This window comes from Haliaeetus leucocephalus, unplaced genomic scaffold (genome assembly GCF_000737465.1).
Source record: "Haliaeetus leucocephalus isolate CR32 unplaced genomic scaffold, Haliaeetus_leucocephalus-4.0 Scaffold284, whole genome shotgun sequence".
NCBI lineage: Eukaryota > Metazoa > Chordata > Aves > Accipitriformes > Accipitridae > Haliaeetus > Haliaeetus leucocephalus.
In genome coordinates, this window is record NW_010972720.1 from 7,174,080 (window position 1) to 7,194,430 (window position 20,351).

A 20,351-nucleotide genomic window follows, 5' to 3' on the forward strand; every position below is an offset into this window, starting at 1 on the left:
TAGTGTTCGCATTCTCTGCCCCAGCAGAGCAAAGTGCCGCACAGCATTAGCGAGGTGCCAGGCGTCCTTCGGCAGTCGGGTTGCCCAGGGCTCTCCTGGCTCACGCGCGCTGCCGCTGGGACGGGGGGACCTCCCTGGGCACCGCAGCAGCAACTGCTGAGGACGGGCTTGGCACTATAGGAGCTCTGCATGTCAAAGAGGTGCCCTCCTCTGTGGGGAAGGTAGCAAGCAATTGCTGTTTGGAAACATACAGCTGTAACCCCTTCCCTGGTTAAAACTGATTATATAAATATCTCTGAGACTGAGGGAGAGGCTTGAATCGAATCAGGGGACATAAGGATGGAAACTCAAAACAGTATTCAGACACCGACTTGTACCTCCACCCTGGCCAGGGGCTGCAGATTGAAGGATGTAAGGTGGATAAATGGAATGAGGTGTGAGATTACTAAATCTATTATCTTTCATTCCTTGTCAGCTTTTAACTGAGTTTCTTGGAATTGAAAGAATGGCAATAAACTCTTAATAGGGGTAACTGAAAGTGCTTGGGCTGACAGCCCATGGGAAGATTGCTGCAAAAGGCCGTGAGTTCTGCAGAATCAGAATCTGCCTTTTTTTCTAACCATCTGTGCCCCAGCTATGACCAACCACATGTAAGATGCAGGGTACAACTGCAGAAATGGTACAAAGGAAATAGTTTTAATTTCAAAATATCGAAACAAAACATAATCACGTCCTTCCTTCCCTCTTAACAATTCACTGACTTTAAAACCTTAATGCCATTACAAAACTCCCCCTTTGGTGTGTTGGTACTGAATATTTCCATTAGCTCTGTATCATTCAGGCAAAGTTTCCATGGCTTAAATGGGATGTTTATTTCAGTAAAAAAAATCCTGCTTCTGAAAGTCCCCTTTGAAAATCCTCTATACACACTGGTGCTAGGGTTAGTGTAATGATGGTCACCTTGAATAAGCTACACTTATTTTTCACATTGCTGGTTTGGAGAACAAAAAAAAAAAAAAAGACACTGTTCCAAGAAAAAAAAAGATTTTAACTTAATTTCTCATGATTGGCAGTTATCTCCCCAAATCTGAAATATATTTTAATCACACTAACAAAATGGAACGGGACTGGTTATTTAAGCAATTACCTCTCATAATTTGTGTAGCAGGAGAAAGAACAATCTGTGCAAAAAATTACATGGCAATAACATTTTCTGTCATGCTTATCATTATTCCAGGAAAACAGAGCTAGGATGATATTCCAAAACTGATTAAATGCAGCTTCCAAAGCTACAGGAGTTGCAGATGTAATGTGTCACGAATAGGATTCAAGCCAACTACTTTACTCAAATACAGTAACAAGAACATCCCAATTAGCATACTTCGTACTTTAGAAATCTAACATTAGTCATTTCTAGAGAGTCCATTTTAATAACTTCTTTGTAGTAATTTCATTCTTTCTTTGCTAATCTAAGAATTTCTTAAATATGAAAACTCCACTACCATTTATAACACTAACAGAATACATATTCAAGACAAAGAATGGTTGGTTGGCAATTTAAATAGATTTCTATTTTTAATTTTAGGAATAAGTAAATTTAGTCATGAACTATTTAAACTATATTGAACAACAGTAATTAGATGATTATTGCTTACAAAACAGAGTTAGGTGCTTCAGTATGCTCAACAAAACCAACAGGAGCTCGTGGTTTTAGTGAGATTGAAACCCAAATGTCCAATTTTCATAATATATTATCTGTGGTATAGTTATTTGGTAACTTTTTGCCCCTCTCTCCTCTCTTGCCATTTCTTCAAGTGACTAACAGGTAAACTTTTAAATATTTTTAGATGCAAAGCCTTAGTTACACTTAGGAGAATTCATCTGTTAGGGCATACTCCACTGATGCTAGAGGAAGAATGGCTACTGGTTTCAATGATCACTGAAGCAGGACCTGAGTGCAAGACTTGGGGGGGATCAAAACAATCTTACAATCTTGCACAAATAGCTTTATGTGTTTTATCCCAAGTGCTTACACTGTTTGTAAAAATAAGACTTGAGATCTAGGTTCTCCAGCTTTCAGAAAGGCTTTCTTGTATCTAATTTTTAAATAGCACGTGTAAATTACATGAAAAAGTGTGAGCCTGTGTTCCTATAATCAACATTATCAAGTTGTTTTTTTTCTCTCTATTCACATCCAGAACTGTTTCTGAATAATTTGTGTCAAGTCAGTAAAGCAGATGAGTTGAATTAATGTTAAATCTTTAACTGGCATTCTGCTGAGATGTAAAAATGGAGAGAATAAAAAAAGTCAAACTTTATTTTTACAAAATTATTATCCCCTTTAAGTATAAATGATGAAGAACTAAGTTGGCATGTCTGTCTGAATCTGATGTAAATTAAACAAGGCTTTACCCTCTGGGACTGTCTTGGATATTTTCCTACGTCATGTGGTTATCTGTAAATTTCTGAAGTCTCTTTATAATTGTACTTGGCAGGTTAACAAATTATTTGATGATGTGCCGGCTATTGCTTAAATGTTAGGTTTTGGTTTAGTAGACAAGAAGTATACTTACGGTTCCCCCCCACTGTGTATGTTTTCATGAGCAAGCACAGGGCGCTGTGGCTGAAATGAAATGATTTGAAATGTAATAAAGATTTATAGTCGAAGGTCCAAATAGCTGGATAGGGGCATGATACATAGTTGCTTGAGAGTTCATATTCTACCTTGTGTAAAACAACACTCCCTCCTGCCCCCCCTCCAACTCACAATAAATTCTTAAGATACATGGCAAGCAACAGAATCTTGGCAAGTTTAAAGATCTGATTTTTGGAGGACATAAGAAAAAATAAAACAAAACTGTGAACTTTATCAACAGTCCATTCTATTTATAGTATAGTATAAAGTTGGAATAGAACCCTTCTGCCTCTTCACTGTGAAAGAGAAATAGCATTAGAAAACTCAGATGCAACTGATGAACATTATGCATTCCTTGGGTGAAGCATATTTTTAGACAAGCAGAAATAAAATCTCCTATACTTAATGGCAGAATTTAGAATATTCATAGACAAACAACATACCAATTTACATTACACACACACAGAGTACTAACTTGGCAGGCGTAACATGCTATGCTTTAATTAATTCTGTTTCATCTCAAAGGGGAGCACAAAGCCATGCAGGCTGTTGGGAGGTAAAGAGCAGAAAGAATTTTTGAAAGAAAGCATGTAATTATGTGAAAACAACAATTAACACTTTTACTTCAGAGGAAAAAGTAGTTTGTATTTCCAGTGCAAAGCTTTATGAAAGCAACTACTCTCCTTCTTAACGGAGCATTACCCACCACTAATAATCCAATAAATCTGGATGCAATGGAAGTAAAAAATATTAACCTCCTACAGAAACTATATCTTTATTAGAAAGACATTGACTTAAACCGATTAGAATCTGGCTGGGGCCAGAAACAGTGCAGGAGCAGCTGCTCGGGAGAGCTCTTGATGTGAGCAGTGATCATGTTCTCTGTTGACTGAGGATGCCCTATGGTCATGCTGTAGAGACTGACAGTCTGATACAAGTCTGGAAACCGTATCTGTTCTGGGAGTGTGGATATCAAACGCAGCTCATAGCACTTTCTTTCATGAATTGAGTAAACTGCAACCTGATCTTGAAGCCACAGGATTTGTCTTATTGCTCCATGGTTCTCTTTTTTCTCAAGTTTGACTATTTCAGTTCATATTGCTTCAGTTTACTGTTGAAGATGATGCGGTCTTCCATGGGAGAAGGCTGTGGTAAATAACCTACAGCCTGATGATATCAATTGAATGAAAAATGCACTGTGTGTTCCCCCCTCCTTCCCCATAACATCTCCAGATGAAATTGAAGTAGTTAGATTTCTTTTCATCATGTTTATATGTGTACATGTAGAAAATATTGTGAACATTCTCCACTTCATTTTTACAGTCTGTCGAGTATAATTTTAAAAAGGTGACTAAAGATGCAGGCAGGTAGATTACAGGAATTTTATTAGTATTAATGACAGCTAGGTGGGAAAGAGGTTTTCAAAGTAAAAAAAATTTCTTTTATACTCTTTGACTCTCTTCTCTCCCTCATTTAACTCTCCTCTGCCAATGTACAAGAAAGATGGATAATTTTTACTGAACAATCCAATAATAAAGACTGCAAATCAGACACTTCAGTTCTCAGTAAACCCCCTTCAACAGTTGCCTTGTCAAGTAAGAAGAGAATATTCCACTGGGCAGATTGCTTGGTATTTGGATTGGAATCTGACCTTACTCTCTGCTAATCTTTCATCAGGTCCGTAACTGAGCTGAATGCCAAAGATAGTCAGAGATGCAAGAGAACTCAACCAAGGTTAAGGATTTTTCTTGCAAACAATAAAAGTCAATGTCCTAAACAATATTACAAATGATTTAATGCTTTGAACATATACCAAGCCAGGAAGAAATTAGATAGGTCAGTATTATCTTCTTTTTCTGCATATGCTTCAATGCTTTAAAATGTTTTATTGCTAGTTAACTACTGTAGAAACAGATGATAGAAAATCAAGGTGAGTGGAAGATTTTCAACTCTATGTTATTGTTACAGAGAAAACTTTGACGGAATTAGAATCTGGGAAAACCAGGGTGAAGTAATCTGTGGGACCTCGGAGCTTGTTCTCTATGCAAATGCATTTGTCAGTAGTACCGTGGCTGACATCAAGAAGCTTTCTCCCTGTTTTCTTTCCCTAAGCTCTCATTCCCATATACAGTGGCATTGGCTAGAATGGGGACTGTTGCAAGGTCTGGCTAATTGTGCTCAAGAGATATCATGAAATGCATCACCCTCTTGGTAGGTTGCTCTTGGTGCTTGGGATTTCTAGTTTCCAGCTATGGCTCAGTTCACTACACTATCGTGTTTGCTGGGAAAAAATGTAGGGCCTAATCCCCCAAATATTAAAAAGTGTGGAGTCAAGTCAATGGTCCCAGTTGTACACCTGATTTTCATGCACGATAGATATGCGCTTGCATATAATAGTTCTGTATAGTCCTGAACATGCAAATTAGGTGTACAATGTGCTCTTGTAGTTTTGGAATTAAATACACAAGTGCACTAAACACTGACCAATACAGTCCTCTTGATACATTGATTACATGCCATTCATTTGGGGAAACATGCAAAATTAAAATAAGGCTTAATCCCCTTTTTTATGGATCTTATTCCCAGTTGGATGTTCTTTGGGATGGTGTTGATCCGCTACTACAAGAATCCTGGCCTTCCTATGATTGATTTGTCTCTCTTCAGTAATGAAGAAAACACTGTCCCCTCATACCTGGTAGCAAACAGAGGCCTGCCAAAAAGCCAAGACTTTGAGAAGTTACACAAACCTGCATATATTAAATTAAAATTCAAATTTTAAAAAGGGAACCACCAGGAAAGACTATAAACTAAAATCAGCAGCAACAGCCATGAAAACAGTTCATCCCGTTATCAGTTTTAAGAGCCAAATGTTAAGAAACCAATGCAAAGAATAATTTAGTCCTAAACTGAAAGTAAAACATAACCCATAAATTCTCATTCTCATACAGTTTAGGTTGGTTTTTTTCGTAATTTAGATCACCTTTTTGAGTGAAACACATGTAAACTCTACACAATCTGACTTTCTTGCTAGGTAAAATTGTTACAGTTATGTTACTGTTATACTACAGATATGAAGGGAAAGGCTAAAGAGTATGACAGTCTGGAATAACAGTGCTTGGATAAAGAGGGAGAGTGCTGAGTGAACATAATATAGCAGCAACAAACATTTTGAAAAGAAGGGCATGGCTTCTAAAAACAAGAATTCAGCCTGTATACATGCAATGAAGGATAAATTCTTGACTCTTAGAAGCTGTGATTTTAATAAACTAGAAATGCTTTGAAACAGAGGAGTAATTTAGGAAAAAACAGGCTAAATATGAAGAACTTTGATCTCTCAAATCTTGTAGCACTGGAAATACTATGCAGTACTGCAGAGATACAATACACTAATGGATTTATGAAAAAAGTTTTGGCACACACAGACCTGTTGGCTTTACTCAGACATAGCACAGAAGCACAACAGGAAGAAAACACGGCATACTGATAGTATTGAGACACTTGGGCAAAAGCAAAATACTGAAAGACTAGACATTGAACTCCTTTTCTATGGAAATGCTGTTATTGCACACTGGGCATCCAATACCATACCCTGTGTGAATAGCTGTGACCTCTGACAGGTGAGCTGCAGGATCTCTTAGTCATCACTGGGCTACGAGGAGGTTTACCCATAACAAATATCTCTCTCTTTAAATTAGCCTAGAAGAACCACAAAAACTGAGTCAAGTAAGAGTTTAAGGGTGAAGCATCATGGGATTTTTCTTGCTTCATTCATACATGCAAACTGGACATGCTTTTCTTGATAACGAAAACCAATTGTGTTACAGGTGCAAATAATGGTACTATTAGTCTATGGTATTTTCATTGTTGCCACTATATCTTTTTTCCAAGGGTTTGCTGCTCTGGCACATGCCCTTACACATTACAGTTAAAAGATTAATCACACACAGTGTATGCAGTTGGAGTAAGAAAAGTTATTGCAATTGTACCCACTGAAGTAGCTCAGCTAATAATATAGAAAAGCTCAACAGCACAGAACAGAAAAACTATTTTCGAGATGCCAATGACAAATGTTGTAATTCCTTGCTGTTAAACAGAACATGGACCTTAAATTTGCATTTAGAAGGCAAGTAAATACTTGATGGAAAGTACTTCAAGGAAAGATCCTTGTTTTGTTAATATCACTATAAATCAGCTAAATAACTGTCAGAATTTGGCTCCTAAGGGTGCGTGCGCAGCAAATGTGAATTCTTAGGGGCAGGGGTGAGTTGGGGAGAATGTGAGAGGAGTGGAGTGCTGACACTGGAAACCTTTTCTTTGTTATTTGTGACTGTTTGCCAGTAGAATGTGACAAGACAGAAAAGCCCCCTCTTAGGAGCTGAGAGGGTGAATAAAAAAAAAAAAAAGGATATCAAGGGAGGCCAAGGAGGCAGGAAAACATCAGCATTTCTCCTTGGGAAGTGTCTTCAGAGTTCTTCCTTTGGAGGACACATCCCTCCCATCAACATGGAACAAAGTGACACTTCCCACCCATAGCTCCTTGTATTCTACTGCCCAAAGCCCTAGTCATGCTTTAGATTTGAGCCACATTCCAAATATATATGTACACATATGCATATATGTGTGTGTATTTTTATATCAACAAAAATTACCAAAGTATCAGTATACAGTTTCAAGAACTCTCTGAAGAACTTCCCTTCACTTGTGATACTTGAGTCCTGGAAATGTCTCATGTTCTTTCTGCTGTTGCAGTTGAGAGCAGGCTTTAATCACGGACAACATGCACAAAGAGAAGAGGATAGGAACTGTCCTTCCTTCTCAAGTCCAGCCTGTAGACTAAGGAGCAAGAAATGATGACAGCCAAAACCTGGCTACACTTACTTTAATCCAACTCTCTATCCTGGCAATGCAGTCAATGTTGACTGCTGAAAATGGTTTGCTTACACTTGGGAGGAAATAAATCTTGATCTCATTTTGGAAATATTGTACAAAAAAATCTGTCGTTGGTAGGACTGTATCTAATAATTTCAACAATTTTCAAATAGATAAGTCTGTACTGATTAAGTTTACAACGGAATCTGTTCCCTAGACTTAAAAAATAATCCAGGTTTGAAAACAATAATTAAGAGCTAGAACTCTGTAACAACCCCCACCCCAGACCTCTAGTTCTTCTCAGTACTCAGGCTCTTGTGTCTGCAAGATGGAGTCATCTCCTTGGTTGCTTAGAGTCTTCCTTCCTGCCATGCCCAGTGGAGAGCAGTACACTGTCTAGGAGGTTCCCAGGAGCAGATCTTTTAACTCTCAAAACAGGTATTCCTTCTCTCTCTCTCTTTTTTTTTTTTTTTTTTTTTTTTCCCCCGCTGGGATTAACATGCCTTGCTCAAACAAGGGTCCGTAGTATCAGGGTCACCTAAAAAGAATTTCAGTGTAGATGAGGAATTTTCTGAATTTTGTTGGTTAGGCTAAGCAAAAAGTACCTATCAAAAGGACTGCACAGCTGATAAATTATTCAAAGTTGCAGAAATGAATGCATACTGTGTTTTAACCCTTCTTGAGGTGAAACATACCTAAGTCCGTGACAGATTCATGCCCTGGAAAGAATCCTTATGGCTCTCCCCTACTTCAGAAAGAAACCAGCAGATCTGGTGGACCTTAAGTCCATTATGTCTGGGTTTTCCATGAACATACATTGTAAGATGTGGTAAATGAAAAAAAAAAAAAGGGTGTTTTTTTTTCCATAAATGTAATGATCACTTCTTCTAGGATAGTTTCTCAAACTTTTTACATGACTTGTTCTCCTTTTCATGAGCAAATGGACATTCTGGAAGTCAGCACTGGGAATTGACTTTGTCTGTCTAGAGCAACTTTCCAGATTATTCTGCCACAGAGCTGCAATGCTGACACAAAGTGTAGTCCTGAAGAGGGAATAATCTTTGTCCAGTCCTTGACTGACAGAATTGGTATTTAGAACATGACCCTCTGCAGTGGTGCTTTACTGTGAAATTTACGACTGTTCTCCCAGGCTTTGGATTGAAATTGAAAACACTTTTAAACTTAGTTTCTGCTTACTTGAATATGATTCTGTTTCTTTCAATTAAGTAAGAGTTGCCGATGTCCTGGTATGGACTTGAAACTGAGTTGAAGGCTTTCTGCTTTCCTGCCTGCTATCTCCTTAAGCTATTTCATTGTATCATAATGGTTACAGCTTTACTTTGTGTTTCGTTTGAAGAAGGCCTATCTTAATACTATGTTATTTAATATTAGTAAAGGAAACAATACACTGGAAAAGATCAAACTCAGTGTTAGCCTTGCAGTAATTTAGTATACATGAAGATTTGCAACAATCCATACTCAAGATGTGCAGTTACCTTTAAATTTGGTGAGTCTTTCTCCTGCTGATGTAAGGGTTTAGAAAGGAGAGGGGGTGAGAGGGAAGCAGTAGACGGGGATGTTGTAGGAACAGAGGGAGAAGTTGGTGCCTTGGCAGAGTGAAATGGAAGATTAGAAGAAAGGTGGAAAGGAGGATCGGAGTCTCCTGATGTTCCCACAGAAAGTAGAGCTGGCTTAAATGTTTAAGAAAAACAAGAATTGTACTATGAAACCAGCTGTGAAGGACATAAAATACTCAATAAGGAGTCATGTAACTAACCTGAACAGTCAGAAATGTGATGCTAATTTTATTATTAGTCAGTCTACTTTTCTGGATGAAAATTCTTCCCTCAGAAATCAAAACAAGTTGCCATTTGTGGCCGTGGACTTCATCTCTATTCTTAGGGTTTTCTCCTGTGTTTTTCAGGTCAAGTAACAGTAGAGGCAGCCTGCAAAATCTTGCTAATTAACTAGCTTTACATTTGGCCTAAAACATATTGTCCTAAGCATCTGATTTACACGTTTGCATGTGCCAGCCAAAGCAACTGCCTGAAGAGTCTGTTTAAATAAGTGCTGGACAGAAAAAGTCTGTTCTAAAACTTTGCCTAGAAACCACACAAACTGTGTAGCAATATTCTGCTATTTAATGGCTAGCACACATTTGGGATAGTTCAGTGTTGTACTTTCCCAAAGAGGAACTGGGGAGGGCTTTAGGGGAAGCATTTGTTTAACTGCCAAACATAATCTGATCTGTTATTATTAGTCACATTCTCATAACTACTATAAATATATCAGCTGGTGAAGTGACACATGTGAAGTACAAACCGCTGAGTCTCTGCAGGAAGCATGTCCCTCCCTCTGAAGGTTGTTCATAGCATTTGCTTGCTGGGGCCTCTGGCTCAAAAGGGGTGGCATGTAATGGGCCAGTGAGGAAAATGGTTCACTGGCTTTTCACATCAGAAGCTCGATGGCAGCTAGCAAGGACAGAAGGGAAAGGACCAGCAGAATTGATACACTGTAGAACTTACAATGGTGTATATGCCTGCTTCTGAGAAGGGACTATCCCCTAACACTGGCAATTTTTATCGAATACAATAGTATCAAACTGTGCCTGTGCGCAATACAAACGTAAATACAAGAAAAGGCAGAGAGTAATTATATGGAGTAAGCTATCTGAACACAGAAGCCAGGTTTTTCCAAAATTGAAATACCTTATCAGTATTCGGTGAAGTGTATCCTTCATAACATACCATGGAGTCTCCTCCACTTGCTACTGGGAATTCTAAATTGTCTTGTCCCAGATCCTCCTCTATATAGAGTCTTGTCAGTTCTTCTGTTGTGTCTTGTGCTCCTCTGTAGAAATCTGGTTCTTGAGGCTTTGACTGATCCCCTGTATTAACTGACAGATCTGCAGTACAGATTTCCTCTTCATTTTCAGCAGTTGCAGCTAGCACTCTGGAGACGGAACCACCTTCATGTGGCGAAGGGATGTTACAGATAGCGCCAACATGTTCACCTTCTCTTGTAATATCTGACAAGTCTCCAGGTACTTCGATAACTGAAGAGTCAAGTATACCTCTCAAGTCTTTATCTTTTCCTGGTTTGGTATTGCTGCTGGTATGCTTACATGCTATGTCATGAGATGAGCTGGCTGAAGATGAGACAGAGGTAGACAGAAGAAAGGACAGAGGAAGAGCTGTAGGAGAGCTGAGAGAGACCTCTGTATTTGGAATAAAGTGATCATCCTTAACTTGGACAATGCTGTTACCTGGGGAGATTGCTACAGATCGGGGTATTGTTAATGCCAAAGAATTGAGTTCTTCTAAGTCACAAAGAAAACTGTCTGGAAATGGTGGAGGAGGTAAGATGCACACGCTTGAAGGTGAGAAACCAACAGTCCTTGAAAACCAGTCACTAGTGGCAGCCTGGAGAATCTTTTGATCAGTGTGTGACCAAGAGGAGGAAAGGTGTCTGGAAAGTGGGGACAGTGCTTGGGGAGGCAACTTCAAAAATAAGAAAAATATGGGAATTTAAATAAATAAATAAGCACGACAGAGAACCAGGGTATGAGTAGACTGGAAAGAAAAATGTCTGTGCCATCATCTGGATTATAGGGTATCATTTCAGTGAGCACGGGTGTCTGAAATCATTACTACATGAATCAGAACAGCAGGAAAGACATTTGAAAAATGAAACTGTATCAGGTTCTGGCTTGTGGCTTAAATGTCAAACATTAAGACAGATCTGAATCATTACATTCATGAAGGCAACTTGCATTTGACCTGCTAAAGTTATGTTACTTATGGTGCTCTGTTATTGAGCCTGTCACAGGTTATTAAATCATACAATTAATATTAATGTAATTTTCCCCAAACCATTACTGATACTTTGAGAATAGCATTTTCAGAAGTACAGTTCAGGTGTCATTAAGTATTTCTTTTAAACTACAAGAACTAGAGGTGATTTCTAATTATCCTAATGTTAATACTTCTACTTTTTCTTAGTACTTCTGAGTAAATGTTTAAGAAACATCTTTAATACATTGCATACTTTTATTAAGGCATGAGCAGCTACAGAATGCATTTTTTTTTTTTCAAAAGTAACCCTATTAGTTCAAAATGACATCAACATTTGTGAAAGGTACATTCAATTCTAATTGAATGTAGGCAGTCAACAATGCTTTTAAAATAGTGACAGCACAGTACACAGCAGTATATTTTGAGTACCGTTACATAATATTGATTGAAGTATCCTTCTGGTAAAAGAAACGTCCTTTTGTAAGAATGAGAGACTGGTGAGTCATACGTACACAGCATCAGTAGATATCCATTGCTTCAATAAATACTGAAAATGCATTTTTGTTACTATTAATCCTCAAAATTAAAATTGAGTGAAAAATATTTTGATCTCATTGTTAGAATTATCCAGAATAATTAGATGTACATCTCTCTAAGTAATCTGGACTACTTTAGACTTTAAGTATTACTCTAGAATAGGAAAATAATTTCAAAAGACTAAATTAATGTCGCAGAATAGGAAGGTTAATTTACTTACCTTCTGCTTGAGTTTTCTTGAAGCAAATAGCTTTATTTTATAGTTAGGAAAACCTTTGTTACAGAGTCTTCTGTACCAAAGTAAACAGTATAGACTGACACAATGCAGTCTGCTAAAACATAGCTAGGCTGTTACAAGCAATACTTAATCTCTTTCCCTCAACTTTCCTCTTGAAGAAGGGCCTCTAACCTGTGGTTTTAAGGTCAATAATACTGCTGAGGAGACATTGCCGTTTTTAGTTTCCTGTGACTACAGGCTGCACTAGAGCTAAAGATATAGATGGTCTAGGCCAAATTAAGGAGAGCAAAGCTTGCTCCTGACTTGTGTTACTTATTTATTTTCATTGCCATTAGGCCAGGGAAGTTTAGTGCAATTGCTCTAGCACCAGGGAGTGATACGTGCTAAATAACTCCAAAAGAATAGGAAAAGTGATGTCAGTAATTGTGGTAAACTCCAGAACACCTTCAGGACTGCTAAAGTCCTTCTAGTTAGTCAGGAACAAGATGTCTTCTTACATGGTATTGACATTTCTGAATATAGCTGAATTCAGAAACAAGATGTCTGCTTAGGAGTGTCAGTAGAAGCTTTTTTTTTTTTTTTTTGTGACTTACGCTAGAACCAGATGATTGCAAAAGTTTCCTATGTTACAAAAAAGGCTTCTTCCACTTTCCTCCCCTAGAGAACTAATTTAGTAATAACTAACCTAATAATAGTGGCAGGACAGTTCTGTAATCTGAATGCAAATGCTCTGAAGCATCACCTATGCTCTACAAAGGTTATAGGGGTTGCACAAACACCAGCTTTAGCTGCAGGAAGCAAGCCTGCTCCATAGAAAATGGGGAGAGAGGCATCTCCAAATAGAGAGAGGCAGCTCCATAATATGGAGCACCTAAGCTGCCTCATACTTTTGACTTGGCTTCAGGAACCTTTAGGTTCCTGTAATAATAAGGGGCCCTAGCTTATCAATACCTCAGTCTGCAGCTACAGAATTTGATGCTACTTCAGTTCAACAGTTTTGTCGGAATGGAAGAGAGAGGAGCTAGTTCTCTGTTGTGACGTGTTCTGGAAAACCAGACAAGACCTGTTCTAGCAACTGTCCAAAACCAGTTAATATTGTTTAGTCATAAGCAGTATTTTCAGACGCCACTGTTGTCTATAAATGACATCTTTTGGTAGCTGTCTCCAAAGCTGCAAATAAATGTGGAACTTCTCTCAAAGTTGAAGCACGTAAATGAGCACCAGTATGCAAGTATATGAAAGTAGAAAAGGGGACAAAACCAAGTGAAACAAATAGAGATTAATAGCAGGATAAGAAGTTTATAATTGCACACAAAACCCACTGCCCATGCTGAAGAGATAAACAACAAAGGTAAAGAGGAAGATTTAGAAATGTTTCCATCTTGAGTGTTCAAAATCATCAATAATATGTTAATGCTAATCACAGTTTGTATGCAGAAACTTTCTTAGTTTCTATCACTGCCAAAAAGGTTATGTTCTCCGCACAGGTGACTGTGAAATCTCACAAGTGAATGATAAATTGGAATACAGGAAATCTTTTTGCAACATCCTGTAGTATGATTTGTGGTGGTTATATAGCCTAGGAAGGAAAAGAATTCAGAACCTACAATGGACATTTGGTGTGAAAAATTACAACTATAAAGGTCTGAATCAAAGTTCATTGACAACGTGATGACATTTGCCTCACTACTAAATGAAACAAAACTGTCACTGTTGTACCACTCCGAAGAACCTTGGTTGTACCAACAAGCCTCCTTCTAAAGTGTGAATGGCAAAAGGAGGAAGGTTATAGTACAGAAGCATTAGTTGCTCTCCTTTACTTTGAAAGGCACAGAACTGGTCTCTGCAAGTTGTGTCCCCACGCAAACTGCCCTCTCTTGCCCTCTGCATGCTTATGGGACTGCAGGCTTTTAGGACAACTGTGTTATGGGAATTTCTCACATTGCACTACGAAAAGTCTGCTAGACATATCCTTAATGCTTAAAATGCTCAAATTCTGTCTAAGATTCCCAAATAAATTTTGTTCTGTCAGCTTGATTCTTCTGCCCAAATTTTGCCTGGCCCTACTCTCAATAATGTAATAGCTAATGAAGAAAAGAGCAGAAGTCCCGGCAGAATGTAAAACACAGACTCGGCTATTAAAATACTTTAAAAACAAGTTAGTAATGCAATTCTACCTACGCAGGAAAGAAAATGTAGTGTACTTAATGCATAAATAATGTATTATGTTATCAAAAAAAACTGAGGTGCTTCTAAGCCCACTCTAGGGGTGATAGCAAAGAAAAAAAAATCCTTACCTTTGTTGAACTTAAATGGTGTATTCTATCACTAGAATAGCTTTGGGGTATTGGAGGATCAGGGTAGTCATCAACACTTTTTGATGCATTCTTTTTGATGACTTCTACATAGGAAACAGGGAAGATGCCTTGTCTGTTGGTTCCTGGTATTTTACCTTCATACCAGTTTTGATCAACTCGCTTAAGAAGAATTACTCTGTCTCCCTGAAATGCATTATGAAAATGAGTTATCAGCAGATACATTGTAAGTTAATTTTTTGAATAGTAGATATTATTTTAACACACAGTATTATTTTCCCTGCAGTGCTGTTTCCCATCAGTCTTGAGAGTTGTCTCCATTTTCAGATTTCTCCTCCCATTTATAATAACCATGTATACAACTACCATTCCAGCAAAATGGGGGGCTAGTCATGGACTGCAAATGCTATTCTTTTATCAGAGGGGAATCTCATGTAGTCTCCTACTCTTGGTTGGGGCATTAACATTAAACTTTTCTTTGGAACATAACCTGGTCTAATTATTGGCCAAACTACTAGCTAACACCCTAACTGGAATATGCAATAGTGACTGCTATGCCCATTTTTCCTTAGAAGTGATAAAAGTTAAACAACGAAATCCATGCAAGTGCTTTGTTATCAGTAAAACTGGAATAAGTGGAGGTAGAAAGTTAAAAGATGAGTTCATGGGAAAGATGAGAGAAGGAAGTGCTTTTCCTGTGTAAAAAAGATGGGCAGTAGCTCACTTACTGTTTTTAGAGAGCTTAACATCTGAAATGGAAAATAGCAATTTTCTACTCAACCTTTTCTCTGTAGTGAAACTTCATGAGCTACCCACTTTGTTTTACATGATGTGCTTTTTACCATGTGTCTTTATGTAACAAATCCTTCCCTATTAGTTTTGCGTTCTCTCAGGTTTCTGTAATTTTATTTCTGTAGTTGATTCGTGGAGTACCCAAAAATGATCTTTAGTGGGATGGAACAAAAGAAAATCAGTGCAAGGTAACTTTTGAAAACAAACCAAAACTGGGCTGTCAAGGTTATGACCACCACAATAAGCACAAAAGATAATTTTAAGAAGAAATAAATCATCAAACTATCCCCAACCCCTAGTTCTCTAAGTTCCCATTCCTGATTTTTTTGGTAGACCTCTTTGATGTTTACCAATCTCAGATGAGTGGAAAACCACCCATTATCTTCAGTGATGCTTGATTAGGCTCTAGATCAGCATCAAAAAACTGTATCCTTACTCTTATTTCAAAAGAAAAACAAACCACTGGATAACTTCTATGAACTCTTAATTCTTAAAAAAAAGGTAAGAGGCAGAACTTCCCCACGGATAAAAAGTATATATTGCTTACAACTAAGTATATAATACCTGCAATAATAAAGTTCCTCTACAGTGGTAATATTCCAGTGTCTCACAAACCTCAGTAATTAAACATTTATTTTGCTCCTGTGCAATAAAGTATATCCACCAGGATGTGCATAGGAAAGATAAGAGAATGTTATAAAAGCGGACTGTTATTAAATGAACTATTTGCAAGAACTGGTACATTCACAAAAATGTCTCTGAGCCTTTTTTTCTGTATCTTCTATTTTCTGTATTTTTCTATTTCTTCTATATTAAAACCCTTACCATGATGATTGTGACAGCAAGAAATAATTATTTAAAAAAGGAATGGATAATTGAAGTGAAAACTAGAAATTTAGGTGGGTGGTTAGCAGATGTTTGCATTTGTCAATCTACCACAATCCAGTTTACATGCACAACATATTTAAACTATTTGCAGGTAGCTGTGAAAGACCAAGCCAATAAGCTACTATGTTTGTACTTTCCTACTATTACATTGCTTCGTGCATAGCAAATATTGAATGCAGAGTGCACCAAAGCACAGTATTTACCTATATACTAATTCTGTGTAGCAGTAGACACTATAGCAATATTTTGATAAAGATAGTTCTAAACTGTACCTTTCTAAGCGATAACTCCACATTTGTGTCTGCACTGAAATTATATTTGGCAATAGCTTCTCCAATCTCTCCAATCTGTGCAGGGGGAGGTGGCCTGGCAGGCTGTGCTTTTTCTGGGGGAGAAAGTTTCTAAGGAAAAAGAAAAAACACAGATTTTCATCATTCTCATGCAGTTTGTGGACCTATTACCCAAACTAATTCAAGGAATTAAAAGAGAGAACAAACCTCGACATAAGAAATTGGGAATATTCCAACTCTTCCATGGTGCTCACCCTCATACCAGTTTTGATCAATTTTCCTGAGGATATAGACAGTATCTCCTTTCTTAAAGGACAGCTCTCTGTAACAAATTTATTTAGATCAAATGTTTACAGCTTTACATTTAACTGTTCTACCTGCATAGTTTCTGAGATCTTTACAGTTCAGAACTGAAACAGAATGGAACAACTAAACATCTGAAGAAAAAGTGTCACAGCTGTGGTACATTTACCAGTTGATTACACCATATAAAATGAAATGATTCACATATATGGATCCCAAGTACTATCTGTAAGTTAGAGAGGCCTGTTTTACACTGATTCCAAGGAAGTATTGCTAGTTATTAACAGAACACTTAGTATAGGGTCTGCATACAAGTATCATGTCTTTTAGATGGCCTGTTTAGATGCTGTTTTTATGACAGGCATCTGAGGGGTATTTGGTGTTCCTTATGGCATCAGGAGGGAAAACTACAGAATATATCCCACGTCTCTGTGGCCTATTACTACCTTTTTGCAGCAGCACAGGTTGGTGTGCTCCTGCTCTACACATTTTTCTTTCAAGTCAGCTGTTCAGAAGCATGAAGAACACAGGATTATGTTCTCACCATTTTTGATACTCAGGGCCTGTGATATGCTTAATGTTGGATACCAGAAAAGGGAATTATCCAAATCATTAACAGTATTTTCAGATCCTGGCCTGCGAGTTCATTGCTGTATCATCCATTTGGGTTTTCAAGAGCTCATCTGCTGTTCTGATAATTCAAGTTGTGAGTTTTCCACCAGAAGCAGCTAATGTAATTCTAGTGTCGATGTTTGGCCATATGCTAAAAACTGTTTAAATGCCCCGGATCATCAGAACAACAGCAGGAATGAAATACAGGCACTCTACTTGGACTCTCTCGTATCCTAAAACAGTGTTTCCTGATTTTGTTTTTCTTAAGGGCCACTGTGGTTTGTGTTGGTATTGGACATGTCACATCCTGCAGAAAGCCTGTGTGTGTTAAGACAGACAGGAAGATGCTGAAGCATTATACATAATTTTGATAAGCACACTATCTATGATGGTATTTTAAGCAATGTACCTTGTGTACCTTAAATACAATTCACAAAAAATGAGGAGCATTCAGTAGGTGACCCTCAGGACCCATGCTCTAGAAGGCTGAAGATGCACAGCCATTCATGTATTTAAACAAATACAACACAGAATATAATAATTGAAGACATTTTTATTACAAAATAACTTCTCACACAGTTTGCTAATGCAGAGACTACTGTGACAGTGAGCAGGGTCCTCTGCTGTTGAAATTGGCTAGAACAGCAGTTAGCTGCCACAAGTGCTAGAAAAAGTTCTGTTGAATTAAGAATTCTTAAATGAACAAAAGTCTAGTACTTACTTAGAAGTCTGAGCTTTGAAGTCATATACAGCTCTAGCTGGCAGTTTCTGAAAAGCAGGCAAAGTGATTAATATATTCAGGTAGTATTACTATATGGTAAACATGTTTCAGCTTTTAAAAGGTGACCAAGATCCAAAAAGAAAAGGACGTGTGCCTTACAGCAGTTCCTGCAGTAAGAGGCAATTAAATACAGAGCTTCCTTTTTCAAGGCAGTTAGGTGTTTGGGACTTGGTATTTTAAAAATATTCTATTTTAAAAAGAGAAACAGCAGCTAAATTTTAATACAGACTGCTTTGCAATTTTATGTTTAAGAGAACTACAAAAATAAAAAAAAAAGATACCTAAATGCCAATGTGACTTGCAGGCAACTAGATCTCTAGGTACAATTGAAATTCACATGCTTAATATTCTCTAATACTTTAGATGCCTCTTCTGTTAAACTTGTTATCTTCAGGCTAATTTCAGCTGCAAATACTACATCACATTTTATATATATGTATAAAGGAAAAATTACTCTGACAGCTGGAAAACGTTGGGAATATTTTAAATTTGTGAGTCATCTGTGCAGCTCTCTTGCTATCACAGGCAATCACATCATGTCATTCCTTTCATTTATTTATAAAGTTCTATCACCAAGTATCTGTAAGCTCAATACTGTTTCAAAAATAAAACTGTAAAACAACCCTACCTCTCCTCACCTGTGTGGTTGACAACCTTCACTGCTTTCAAAGCTGTGCTGAAAACACGAACTGTCATCTGACCCAAGAGCCTCACTCATCTAGTGTTTACCTCTGACAGACAACCAGCACTACATACTTCAGAGGAAGGTGCAAGAAATGATTAGCAGTATTACGTGAGGATATTTAGTGAAGTGATCTAGTCTTTCTCTGCAACTACCTGCACATATGAGATTGCTACATTTAAAAAAAAAATCTCTCTAGGATATACTAGTGACTAGAACAAGCTGATAACACTATTTCTGAGAGATACTATTTGTAATGATGTAAGGGTGCACATCTTTCTGTAAGAGGAATAAAAAGGAACACTTGTACATTTTGCATTTTACCTTTCTTCCAGGCCAGATGTTCTCAACTGGGTTCCCTCCCTTCTGGTCATCTAAAGGCTAGCAAATTTAGCATACCTAGAGCATTGTCTTCGCTATAATAAAAAAGTCCCCAAAGTTATTACAGGGATACTGTTAACATGCATTTTGTAATACTAATACAATTTTCCATTACAGGTCTCCTTCAAATAAGATAGCCTAAATTTAAAAGCATTTTTCTGTTCCCTGCTGTTGTTAAAAATAGTCTTTTAGATGGGAGGGGATATTCATACCATCAACTGTAGCTAAGCCCTTTTCACTCTTTCCTGATTTTGGTACAGCTGGTACTGTAACTACTAAAGCAAATAATGGAAGAAGGGAGATAATGTTAAAAGAACAGTGGAGCTGATGAGCTGATTAAATACAAAATTCTTTGAAATGTACAAAATATACTGGAAATAGAAAAGTGTTTCTTCTTTCTTTTTAAATTACAGTGATGTTAAGAATGGCTTGTTGTGTAAGTATTTTACGTATTTTCAAATTGAAAGATGACTTTCAATGTCACCAAATTCTTTAAAAAGAACACACAATATGGCCTCTGGAACTTTTTTAACCTTTATTTCGTAATAAGCAGTCTTTTCTTGAAATCAGACTCTTAATCGAATTGCAGCAATATAACCATGTCAGTGGGGTGTAAGTGGATCTGAATTCAGATCCTGTAACCAGTTCTAACCTGTACCACCATTTAACAAGGTAGATGGTCCAGAGCAAAAACTTAAATATTAGCAATTAAAATATAGTACTCTCTTATGCTGCCATTGTTTTGTGCAATATTTTAATAAAAATCAATGGAAAATGTTAACAATCTATGGTCTGTAGATGTTGGTTAATATAAATGTACTTACTTTATGATTGAATAAAATCCCTGAAGCCTGTTTGGAGAGCATTTATAGTTCTAGATCTAGAAATATGCTTAAGATACTGATTGATATACTCCATTTTTCTGTGTATACTTTTCAGTGATACTTTGTGTTACTTTAAAGGTTGTATGCCTGCTTCCATTTCTTCTTCCAAAGCATTAATAAAGCAATCTGTATATAACTACAATCACCAACTGTTACAGAAAATAGAGACTGCCCTTAGGATAAGTGGTTTTGTCTAACACACTAACAGCAGTGTTTGTGCTTTTTCTGAACAAAAATAATGGTGAAATACAGATGTTCTTTGTTTCGGTTTTGAAATGACTGAGGTATCTTCTGTGCAATGCTCTGGTTCTCAAGAAAAGCCTTTCCCCAGTCACATCTGCTATTCTTCT

General features: G+C 37.4%; 1 protein-coding gene across 5 annotated transcripts in view; it reads right to left on the bottom strand.

The window, feature by feature from the left end:
- The window catches only part of SORBS2 (sorbin and SH3 domain containing 2), an 86,132-nt gene that overhangs the window by 2,397 nt on the left and 63,384 nt on the right, over nt 1-20,351 (bottom strand). For all 5 annotated transcript variants that reach the window (XM_010570022.1, XM_010570026.1, XM_010570025.1 and 2 more), the window contains 5 exons: nt 17,995-18,041; nt 16,566-16,680; nt 16,341-16,469; nt 14,371-14,574; nt 2,574-2,623 (listed from right to left, as the gene is read on the bottom strand). In XM_010570022.1, coding sequence (XP_010568324.1) covers nt 2,574-2,623; nt 14,371-14,574; nt 16,341-16,469; nt 16,566-16,680; nt 17,995-18,041 — 545 coding nt within the window. The remainder of the gene's footprint in view (nt 1-2,573; nt 2,624-14,370; nt 14,575-16,340; nt 16,470-16,565; nt 16,681-17,994; nt 18,042-20,351) is intronic.